The following is a 12530-nucleotide window of genomic DNA, read 5'->3' on the forward strand; positions in this document are numbered from 1 at the left end:
TCAAGTGACTTCATGTGTTTGTGTCTTTTATAGGGACCCAGTCTGTGTGTTTATATATTTGTCCACACGAGGTCAGCACTGCCCTGTGAGAAACCAGAGCCGGAAGAAGAGTTGGGGCACTTTGTTCAGGTAAAAATACTATATGGTAAATGTTTCACTATTATATATGATGTTATTCCTGATGCATTTCAGTGTAAGTAGCCTGTCACTGTTGTAGCTGGTTTGGTGGAGCTAATTTTATCAACTGTGCAAACTGTAGGAACATTTATTTCAGTTGATTTTACAGTTTCTTCATCTATAAAGTAAAATGAGGCTGGGATAGAAATGTTGAGCAGTAAAGTAAAATATTTCACATAGTGCAATAGTATAAAGGTTTTGTTATCAGAATAAAGAAGAGCACTTCTAGCAGCATATTTTTTTTTATTTAAGCTCTGAACAAAAACATTGCACATTTGCCTTTTCATGCCTTCAATTCCTTTCAGCTTAGCCCATGATAAATAAATCCAAACTGTCATAAGAAGCAAGTTACAATGCAAAAAAAAAGTCAAGTTCAGAAACATAATAGAAAAATAGAACAGCAATATTCATAGTTCACGTAACATGATGCAATAGAATTTAAGTCATGCATTTCTCATGAGATAACGTGTTAACTGATGAGGTTCAAATTACGAGGTATTTCTTGGCTCACTTGTTTGCTACATCCTTTAGCAAGTGGTAAATTTAATACTGCATAAAACATGCAATTCAAAATTCCTCTGGTTGACTTCAGTTCAGCTCTTCAACTAAAATACAGTAGAACACACAGATCCATGCCACACAATGTGCACAGTCACATCTTAAAACTCCAATTACTGTAACAAATGTACAACACAACTCATAAGACATACCCACGCCTGAAAAAAAAAAAATCTAATATGTAGAGTAATAATAAAATAAAAACAATAGCCTGTGACTAAATGGGCACTTAAGTACTACAAGTCTCTGTGTCTCAGTCTTCTAGAGATCATAAAACCTGTTTTTGAGCATTTGTGAGCCATGACAAAAGGCCAAAACTTAAAGTAAGATTTTGAAATTTTAGGAAATGCAGTTATTGATTATCTGTGGGAAAGATACATCAGTTTTGTATTTGTCCCTTTAAAAAAAGGCACAGACAGTTAGCTGTTGTTAGCTGGTATAAGTAGCCTGTCTCTGTTCAACAGACATCATCTGAATCTCTTGAATAAACAAACGGAATCTCATCTCTTTGAAATGTACAAATGCTTAAGTATAAAAATGACTATTCAGTGCTTTATGAGGGTTTATGTGACAGTCAGACATTTATCTAGAACTAGCCCAACACTAAATCCTTTGTAAAACAATGAATAGTCCTTTTGTACACTTTGGCTTGTGAATGATGAATGAAAACAGAAAAAGATAAACTATTAATTTATGAGCGTCAGAGTTTTTAGGAGGCAGTTTATTACTCGGTGTCGTCTGTTCTCGGTTTTTATGCCAAACTAAACTAACTGGCTGCTTGTTGAACCGGGCAGCAGACTGTCCTGTGACTGAGAATGACCTCATCTGACCTCTCAACAGAAAACAAATCAGTGCATTTCCAATTATTTCAATCAGTTCCTTTGAAAGCAGTTAAGTCCGGAGTTATACTATTAAATATTTGAGCTATTTTTTCCTGCAAAATTAATGCGACTATTACTACTTTATCAAGGCACATTGTGTGTGTGCGTGCGTGAGTGTGTGACAATTGAGACCCTGCGTTTATAAAATTGGGCAAAATAGATTTCCGTATGTATATAATGGGAGTGCTTCATGGCTATCATAGGGGAAAGACAAAACTGCAGTCATTGGTTTTACAAACTATAGCAAAAAAACGTCATGGTTCTACATGAATTTCCATACTATCTATGAATCCCAGTGAGGAGGCCATGCATTTTTCATTAGGGTCTTAAAACAAGGCACAGGAAGGGAGGGAGTGCTCAATTTACATCGCAAGCACTGTTACAGGTCCCACTGTTACTGCACTCCTATCTCCTTCAGAAACTCCACAGCCATGTTACGATCCAGAGCTTACATTTTTGAAACAGGACTTGTAAATAACTCAATAGCTTATGCACAAATTTACAAAAAAATATCTCTGTTACCCCGGAAAAAATGCGAGCAACGAGGAGGTACCAAGAGAAAACCCAACCGCAGCATTCCTCTCCAATATCCTTCGTGCCTTGTTGTGCCAAAAATCTGTGCAATGCCCAGAATAGTGTGAAGATACTGGTTGACGTGGACACAGTGGATTGAGTTTCCTGTCATCAGCTGATTTGTAGCTGCTTCGACAAGCTTGACGAAACTTAACTCTGTCAGGCTTCAGCATAGGAAGACTGAAGGGAGCAGAAAAACCGCTAAGATAGCGCCGCACTCAAGTCTAAAGCTCATCTCTAGCAGCAATAAGCAAAGAGGAGCAGAGCCCGAGAGCCTCTGCATGCACTGCACTGCCTCTGCTGCAGGCCGCATTTAAGAGGCTCTAAGCCTGAGAGATCAGCTCTGAGGTGGCACCAGGAGCTAGCTAACAGGTTTGGATGTATTGCCGTCAGTGTTGCTGCTGCAGCAGGGTGTGCTGTCTCCACTGCACGGACTGGCCGGTGCAGAGATGCTCTGACCACGCTGTCTCTTCCTGTTCAGTTCCTCCCAGTTGGCCCTGTTCGCTTTGATCATGTCAAGCATCGGCTGAAGTTTGGGATTCAACTTGACCAGAGTCTAGAGAGAGAAAGAAGACGTTAAACAGTTACCTTTGCAAACATCTGCACTGAAGTGAACATGGTTTGATGTTTGGGTTTAAACACAAAATGTGTGGCATCCAGTCTAACTGGAAAAATGAAATACAAAGGAAATCATGGGTATAAAAAGGCACACAAGGCTCAACATTGTTGGCACCTACAGTTGGTAATATTAAGCCAGTATAGTGTTTGTGTGGCCATGATCATTTAATCAGCATTAAACACAAGCTTAAGTATTTGACAAATTAAATATGTGAGTCCAGCAGTCAGCCAAATGAATACAATATTTCACTAAAAGCCACAGGTGTCGTACTCATGGTGGCTTTAGAGTAAAGTTCAAAGGGCCAACTTGCCAAACTGCATTGAAAACATTTTCGTTTTGCACATTTACAATTTTTTTTTTTTTTTGTATCAAGACGCTGATAGGAGACTTTGAGACTTGATGAAATACCAGAGCAGCAGTAAGTGTTGGGTTCTTCGCAGACGTTTACGTTTTAGTTCATATTTCATATTCATCGAAATATGTGCACTTATTGCACAAAGCAAGACAAAGAACAATAACAGCAACATACAGCCAGTTAATGGCAGCAGTCCACAAAATGGCCTCTCTCTGAAAATTCGAACTACATGTGTGACTGAGATTAGTTACCTTTGTGTTTTATTGTGTTGAACTGTAAGCGTGACTGTGGCGGTCATGTGGAGCTATAACATGTGGGCACATTTAGAACTACAAAATCTGAAATGAAAGGAAATTCATATCTGCTATCACACAACTAATTATAGCTGCCAGTTATTTTAACTTTCAATGCCGGCTGGCAGTTTGAGATGCATTTATAATAAATGAGAGCATTTATTCACTCATTCATATGAACAGTCACACACATTTGGGACTGATTTCAACAAAGCTTAACAATGTGGTCAAAGTTTTTAGTTCATGGGAGCATCATTATTTGTACTGTTACGTGACTTCAGGATGCATAGATATGAAGCTGTTCCCCCGTGATGCCAAATAACAATGTGGATTCCTGTGTGTGAATAGTTTTCAGCAAACATTCACAGTTTATTGTCTTATTCGTTTCAGCGATTTTAATTTTTATTGATTTTTTTATTGAAGATAAGAAGATATTTGAAAACATTAACAGGGCCTTCAGGAAATTAACAGCGTCGCTGACATTTTATAGTAGATTATTATATTATTCATAATAGTTGTCGTCGTGCTATGATTATTGTTATTGCATATTTATAAAAGGTTTATATTGTTGTTGCTGTTAGCGTCATCATCATTAGCGAATGATCAAAACGTGAATGAAGAGAAATATGTCACTACATATACCATCATTCATCACCCTAACCCTAACCCTACTTATGTGTGTCCAGTAAATGTTTTTATCTTCTTGTAACTGCACTATGAAGCGCTATAAAGCGTACACTGATAAAGATGTGTTATCTGCAGTCCTGATGTAAGTGAGTGTGTGTTGATTATGAAAATATCATCACCCTGTGCCAGCATGTGGCCTACGGCCATTACAGATGGAACTTTAAATACACTACAAAAATAAGTATTTATTGTGTAAATCTTTGTGGATTTGTCCCGTCTGCAGGTTAGAAGAAGACGATTTTCACCAGGAGAATCATTTCCCTCGATACACACCCTGTCAGTGGTTTGTGCAACATCATTATTCCACTGAGGCAGAGTCAAAAGAGAGAGAGGGGGACTTTCATATGGCGGGGCATGAAGAAGGAAGTTTATATAATGGGGGATTAAGATCCCACAAAGCAGCGAGCCACCACCAGGAGAAGGAGATCAGTGAGATCAAGAAGATCTCTTCCACCCACGGACAAAAGCCCTGACGCCTCCGAACTTCCTCTGTTCTCATCCTTGCAAGTTTAATTGGCAGCAGCATGATTGTGAGCCGCATATCTGCATTTTCAAAACATCAATGTTTACATGGAGCAGTGTGGATACCCCCCGCACCCCCCAACAAACACTGTGATGCCTTTTATCTGCACCACACAAACATCAACAATGGTGAAAGCAGACAGATCCCTGCACAGATTGCTCTGCTCGAACTTTTCGCACTGAATCTGTAAGAATTCTATAGAAGGTGATCTATTGTTATGTAACATCTAAATATGATGTATGTATCACAGCACAAAGGCATAGAAAAAAAAAATCCCCCAGGGCCATGATAAGAATGAAAGAACTACTTTATCCTTGACTTCTTTCATGGCTCCTCTTCTGTTTGACTTTTATGCCTTTGTCTTCAACACGCCTCATTTCTTAACAGACTTGATGATCTCAATAAGTCAGCCTTCATCCTCTCCTTCTTCTCCTCCTTCTTCTTCCTCCCACACATCCTGTGCTGCCAGCAGTGGGAGGGGCAGGTGAGCCTCTCTTGACGTCATTCAGAGACACACTTGTAAAAATGACTATACCAGTGAGGACGCTGTATGGATTTCCATTAATTCCCTCAAAAACAGATACCGGCTCTAACTCCAACCATAATATTTGCTCTGCTGGGATCCAACAGCAAAAATCAGCCTGTTTGTCAGTTTGTCTAGTCAACAGTCAGTTCTTATTTCATTGCTGTGCAGTGAAGCCCAAAGCACTGAGGTTGATCTCACTGAAATCAGAGCTCTTCTCGCACAATCACAAAGTGCTCACTCATTCTGCAGGGCTCAAAAGAACAGGATGAAACCTTGAAGTTCGATAAAGCATTTCCATTTTTTTCCTCCCCCAGGCGGAAATCTGCTGCTGCAAAGGAAAGTTGATGACAGTTGCATTGCTGGCATCAGTCGGGGACAATAGCTGAGGAAGAACGGCAGCTGCTGATGTCAGAGGCAGATGAGCAAGCCTTACCTCATACAGCGGTGCACAGATCCCGTCTATCCACTCCAGCTGCAGCCCCGGCAACTCATCCTTCCTGTTCCGATCAAAGATGGCCTGAAACACACGAAAGACAGACAGAGATTGTCTACACCTGCACTGGAGAAACAAAGCAGAGGTATGATTCTGCCTCCTGTGACACTAAAAGTCAGAATGGACTTTATTGTCCATTCTCTATTCTTTCATTCTTCTGCTGAACCTGAGAGGCTCCACTGAGGCTGTGCTTCAGTGATAGTTACTGGGCTACGACTACGAATTCATATTTCATTTCCAACACCCACACAGTGCAAGAAAGGTTTGACAGACCAGAGGCTACTACATTAGTTATTTCAGAAGGGAGGAAATGTGGCCTGGCTCGATTACTCAACAGCCATTAAGTGCAACCAGAAAGCTGCTGGGGTCTTTTTTTTTTTTCCCTCACCTTTAAGAATTTGCAACTGGGTTCACCCTTCAAAGCCCCTCACACAGTCAGGCCTCTGTTGTCGAGCTGCTGCAGCTCTGAGCACAGCGTGAATACATGAATAAAGACTAAACCGGTCTGTTATGACCACAGTCTGTCCTCGCTCATTATTGTTATTCAGCTATTTTTACACCTATATAAGAAAATTAAAAACTATTTATTGCCTCTGCTATCAACAAGTAAAAGCTGGAAAACTCCACTAAACCAAAAAACCTCCTGTGTTCACAGCTGAATGAATAGTGTTTATATATATATATATATATATATATATATATATATATATATATATATGTATAATATAATAATGTTATTATTTATTTATTGCTGTATAAGAATGATTGCTACATGGTGCAGTTTTTGTTCTTGGTGCAGCAGTGGGGCAGTCAAGCTGACAGTACACTTTTCTCACACTGTAAAAGGCAGAAGCTCTCATTTTTCCTACACGGTCAGTAAGTTTGGGACCGCAGAGGAAACGTATCCTGGTGGAGGTCAGGGAGGTGAAACGAAAACAGACTACTCACCGAGGGCGTGAGCTTCAGCTCTGATCGCTCTCTGTCACCCTGCTCGAAGAACTCGCTAGTCACCAGCTCTGCTACCTGAAAGGACAGCAACCAAATCTTAACTTCAAAGTCCTTGAATTAGTCACTCGTGTGCTCAATGACTCCAGGCTGCACTATAAGTTGGGCCTATCCGTGGCAATGTGGCAATGCCAAGTTACTTCTTGTGACTCATTACAAAATCAAAAATATTCAATTCTTAATCACGCAGCGCAAAGAACATCAATCTATCCGCAGTTCTGAGGCTGGAACTAAAGCCTTTCACAAATGGTTCATTGATTGTTCCAATAGTTTTCTGCCAATCACTTGTAGTGAACAAACTAACCCTTTCAGCTGACTGAACAGCCACAACAGATTTAAGCGTGTTTCTTGGAAATATTGAAAGAGTTTAGCCGCCATTTCTCACCTTTCGTGATATTTCCCAAGGTTTAGTGACAGCGCCGAGATCACACGCTGTCATCATCATGGACCTGAGAGACGATCAGACAAACAGATTTATTTATTCCCTGCTCTTTATAATAGATCTAGCAAAAAACTGTTCAGATGGAGAAAAATGTGTTGTTGTTGTGTGTCGGGCTTTACCTGCACATGTCTCTATGAGCCTTCACATTCCAGTTGTACTCTCCGTTGCTGACCATCTCAAAGAAAGTATTTCTGTTCCTAAAGGAGGAAACACAGCGTGTGTGCGTGTGTGCGTGTGTGTAGGTGCAAATTTCAAACTTCCCACAAGGGGGAGATATTACCTAAAAGAAGCCCACAGACCTGCAGCGAGTGTTGTCAGAAGGCAGTTATTCTCAATAACAGGAGATTTAACAGTTTAATAAGCAAAGTTTGTTTAGCAGAACATACTCGAAGTAAAGTGTGAGGTCTGTGGCCAGAATGGACTGTTTCAGCAGCTGCATGAGGTCGCTGTACTCTGTGGATGAGAGGTTGGAGAAGATATTGTGACCCTGTGGAGACAAATACAGACACATCACGATGGTGAATCTCTAAATGTACAAATATATGTATATATATAGACAGAGAGCCTGAATGAACGTATTTAAGTCCCTGGATCAGGATTTGGCATGGGGGTTGATCAGAAATCCATTTTCTGTGGCAATATTATTAAATTATCTAACAACGTGTTGACTCTATAAACAGAAAAAGTGCACCATGTTGCACTTGTAAATGTATGAAAAACAGATCTATCACGTAAATCAAGAGAGCTACATTCGACTTTAATGTACATTAATGTCTCTTTACAGACCTATCCCTAACCATATTAATTCTGCTTTTTTAGTGATTTCACTATTAAACGTAACGTAGTTAATCCAAATAAATCAGGAAAGGATCCTTCTTTTCCTTTCTGTTTGTAGAGGTCACTCTGTAACACAGTGGAGGTTTTTTCTTTCAGTGGAACATGAGATTGAGTCGCTGAATCCGACTCAGTCCTGCTTTGGTCAAAGAAAACTTTGCCGTTGGCTAAATGAGATGAGCCATCACAAGATCAGAGGGGCAGCTCTACATTGAGTTTAAAGGCCTTTTTAGACATTTAGACTGAAAAACACAAGTGTTACTGACAATATAAACAGCAGTGCTGTTTTATTTATAGCCCAGTAAACCACAAAAGTGTGACCGTGAGCCAGCATACATAAAGTCAGCACTTTGCCCGAAATCAGTACGTAGTACATTAGATAAGCTGTCAATAATTTTTTTGAGGGTCCAAATTCAGAGTATAAATTTAACGCAGTGTGTAATTTCTGCATTCAGAAAGAAAAAAGCATTTCCGTGAGATCTACGGTGTGTTCACTACTCTGCCAATAAAACTCACAATCATGTCACATTAAATAAACAGCTGCCAGTGATGATGCAGAAGAACAAAGACTTGTAGCTGGCTGAAGTCCTAGTTTTCATTTCACCACAAATTAAACAATGGCGTGTAAAGATAGTGGAAGAATGAACAAGAGTGTCGTTTCATATTTTCCTATTGGGACATGTCAAGAAAAGATTTTGTGATAAAGGCCTCTTTGTACGACTACAGCTAAACTGTAAAAATAAGACAAAAGCAACAGTAAATCTAAACGGCTCTGTGGTGGGGAGGAGGGACGTGAGCAGCATTTAATAAGTAAGCAGCATCTCTCACTTCAGCTCTCTATCATTAACACAGGCATTCCCCCCATCATGTATTATACATTCATTCACCACTTAGACACCGTCCTCGAGAGGACGCAGAGTCTGTCTGTGGAGGATGAGGAGGTGATAGCAGAATGAGAGGACGACAATGACCCGCAACAATTAAACAACATCTGGAAAACTGGGTGATCACTATTTCCCTTTGAAACTGCTAATTCGGGTGTGAAGGCCACCCCAGCACGCCGATGAGTCTCTCCCTCAGCTCATGAGTGCACATGAAATATTGAAATACATAACAGCAGAGGCAAAAAAAAAAAAAAAAAAAAGACTTCCCCTCCTTCAGTCACAGCTGGAGTGGATGAAGGAGGAAGGTGAGAAAAAATAGGAGTAGGTGAGAAGGACGAGAGGAGACCGAGAGCTACAGAGGGTCTGAGTGACGTTTAAAAGTTTACGTTTTAATTAATGGCTGCTGGGGGCCGCAGGATTGACTCGTGAGCTTTCTCTTCTACTTGAATTAGCCACACTATTCATTTATATGCTAATAGGACAGCAGTGGTCCAACCCCAGTATCAACACAAACCATTATGATATTCAGAGCAAACATTTGTCAGCACCCTGATAATGAAGCCACTGGAACTTACCATGCTAAGCCTCGCCTCAGCTGCTCCCTCAAAATGTCTTTAATTACAACTTCATGCAAACCCAGTCACCTGGTAAAATGTCTCTCTCAGCCAATTACCACCAAATCTATTGCCTCTGTAATTACATTGATTTGGGGGCAGCGTGAGCTATTTGTTTACTCGCTCACATACAGTGGACATCAAGCAGCACATGGTTGACTTCAGGCTCAGTGGGAACAAATCGCCTTCGCTTTTGTTTTTTAAGTGAACTAGAACATTTTGATAAATTTAGATGATTACTAAGTAAAAACAAAGAGATATAGAGCCAAAGATTTTCTATCACACGCAATTTGACAGGTTTACCTGCCAAGTCATTGTATTCCTGCATTTTTGGAAATACGCTTATTTGCCTTCACGCTGAAAGTAAAAAGGAGTCTACCACCAGCAGCATGAGACTGAGAACATGATTAAACTAACAATCCGTCTCAGAGTCTGCAAATCTCTTGGTGATGATGGAAAAAAAAACAAAAACAAAACCAAACTGTGAACATCTGATAGAACCACAAATTGTCATTTTTTTCTTTCTGTTTTTGCATGGATGGCATAAATAAGATTTGCCGTCTTAATTACTTGGTGAATTGCTTTTTTTAATGATAAAAGAGGATACAACCAGCTCTTCCGCTGTACTTGTTCTTTGCTTTGAAGCAAAGCTACCACAGCCATCAGACATCAGAGTGAAATCAGTCTACTACTCCAACTCATGGCGAGACAGTGAATAATTGCACTTCCCAAAATACAGAAAGTACACAATTTTCACCTTGTTCGTACAGATGTCTCTCACTGTAGCTGTGAGCACCTGTCACAGCGAGAACAGGAGGTAGTAATATCATAAAAAATGACACACATGCATTTCATTTAGGAGGGCTAGCTCCAGGATCCTGGGACTGAGCATGCTGGCTCTCTGTCACGGCCTCCAGGTTTCCCTGAGGGAACATGAGCTGCCTTTACTCTTTTTAATTGACTGTTGTCATAAAAAAGAGGAAGCTCTCTCATAAAACAAATTTATGAACAAGTCACGGCAGAGTGAACAACTCCCTCATGTGGAAGGGGGTTAAAGGGTAAAGATCTCGGTTGTAAATAGTGTTTGAAATTAGAATAATAAAATGTCTTTCACAAATACAACATGCTGTGCTCGGTGTAAGCAGAACCTTCACAGTAACTGCATTGCAGCAGATATGGGAACATAGTGCACCTCGCTCTGCAGGATCATAACAGCATGGTTGAAGTGGTGGTGCTCCAGTGTAGCAGAGGTCCCATAAAGCAGAGCAAGAGCTGAGCCCGTCCTGACACACACACACACACACACACACAGACAAAGAAGAAGGATAACATAATAAGCATTCAGCAGAAACTCCGAAATAGTCAGCCTTTTGTTTTTCTCAACAATTCAATAAAGAATTATAAGCTGTGACTTAAAAACGACTGATCATCACTTCATGTGGACGCAAAAATAGTAAAGAGATCTGAGCCTTATGTACTGACAGTGAGGAATCGGAGCCAAAGTTTAGGATGTTCCATTAGTTTTTGTAATATTTTTCCATTGCAGAGAAGTTCAGGTACTTCTAAGTTTATTCGTCATTTCCAGGTAAATATACAATTAAAATGAAAATATGGTGTAATCTTGACGTAGTGTGGTGATTTGTTTTACAGATGTTCAGTTTATGTTTGGTTTTGATCACGTTTCACTTTTAGTTTTTAGAATTACAGTGACATCAGTAGCTCAACAGTGCAGCTATTCCAACAGGTTATAATTATTAATGACTATTAAATAGAAGTTCTAGCTTTTAGCTTTACAGTGTTTATTAAAAATAATGAAGTGAAAACCAGAAAAAGACCTCAAAGTGACAGAAATATCTTTTTGAAGTTGAAAGTGCAGGAGTACAAACCAAATGAAAGAATGTTTATTTGCCCCAATGGAGCCGCTCTGATGAAGACAAAATGTATCTCCATAAAAAGTGAACTAGTCACTGAAATTCTGTTACAAAAAAGACATGTTCATTGTGAAAATCGGCCTTATTGGCTACTGGAGCTTTATTACCTCCTTTGTCTTTTGTCCCCCTCAGCTAATGCCGAGCCAGCCCAGTCAACAGTTATCTAAATCCAGACCATTTACCTCAATGTAACAAACAAAAACTCATTTTGAGTGCCGATGTGATGAGATTGGCAGCAGCAACATTTCAGGAGCTAGACGGAGGCTCATGGGGTCAAAAGAAGCAAGCGAATTGGGGAGAGCCATCTAATCTTGTGACGTTATCGAGATTCAACTACAGCTCATTCAGGCCAACAAATGAAAATCCAAAATGAATGCTTGAAATGTTACACCCAGCTCATGATTCAGTCTGTCCTCCGCCTGGTCTACTGTACATGTTGTTTCAGATTCAGTTTACCATAATAACCATTGGAAGGCCACAGAACTCACTAACTTTAAACAATTTAATAGCAATTCTACCTGCTGATGTGAATGTTCCCATACTCAGCAGTGCTCGGTAAGCAGACCCTTATATAAGCCTTATACAGCTTGACTCTTGCTGAGCAGACAGTTGCGGGGGGGGGGACACATTATAAACAATGTGTAGGAGGGATCATGTTTATGTCAAGGAGAGCAAGAAAGACAGCAGGAACACTTACTGTTGAAAAAGGGATTAGTTTTAGTTTTAAATTTGATTAAGAAAACTTAAAGGTTGTATAACTGAGATGTGGAACATTAACAAAGCTGTAAACTATTTTCTCGAAGTATATGGTGTGATAAAGCTGTCCTCACCGCGTTTTTTTTTTTTTTTCCTGCCCACATGCAGGCTGACACAGCACCACAGGCCACCTTTGACGGGAAAACCTGCTTCGTTAATTAAACCATCATATTCAAACATCCAGAAAGTTGAAGCTCTTGCTGGATCCATCAATGTCTTAACCGGTGTTGTCAGTGTGTTTACTGACTGCAGTCCCAGAAGATCAGTCCAAGGCTGAGCGTCTTTCGAGGTCTGACCATAGAGCCAGCACTGACTTCACCTCCAACGAGAAGCCTACAACCTGCTGAAGAAGTCCATCACCACTCAGGTTTCATACTGT

General features: G+C 40.1%; 1 protein-coding gene across 2 annotated transcripts in view; it reads right to left on the reverse strand.

Moving 5' to 3' along the window:
• Window positions 1–470: 470 nt before the first annotated feature.
• The window catches only part of pde11a (phosphodiesterase 11a), a 33637-nt gene continuing 21577 nt past the window's right edge, over window positions 471–12530 (reverse strand). Inside the window, exons 14-20 of one of the 2 annotated variants that reach the window (XM_029530675.1) lie at window positions 10657–10747; window positions 7519–7619; window positions 7252–7329; window positions 7076–7139; window positions 6634–6708; window positions 5626–5709; window positions 471–2745 (exon numbers count right to left, since the gene is read on the reverse strand). In XM_029530675.1, coding sequence (XP_029386535.1) covers window positions 2551–2745; window positions 5626–5709; window positions 6634–6708; window positions 7076–7139; window positions 7252–7329; window positions 7519–7619; window positions 10657–10747 — 688 coding nt within the window. In that variant the 3' untranslated portion in view covers window positions 471–2550. Of the gene's footprint in view, window positions 2746–5625; window positions 5710–6633; window positions 6709–7075; window positions 7140–7251; window positions 7330–7412; window positions 7432–7518; window positions 7620–10656; window positions 10748–12530 lie in introns of those variants that run through there. The other variant, XM_029530676.1, reaches the window with a different exon arrangement.

The sequence above is a fragment of the Echeneis naucrates genome, chromosome 21 (genome assembly GCF_900963305.1).
Source record: "Echeneis naucrates chromosome 21, fEcheNa1.1, whole genome shotgun sequence".
Classification (NCBI taxonomy): Eukaryota; Metazoa; Chordata; class Actinopteri; order Carangiformes; family Echeneidae; genus Echeneis; species Echeneis naucrates.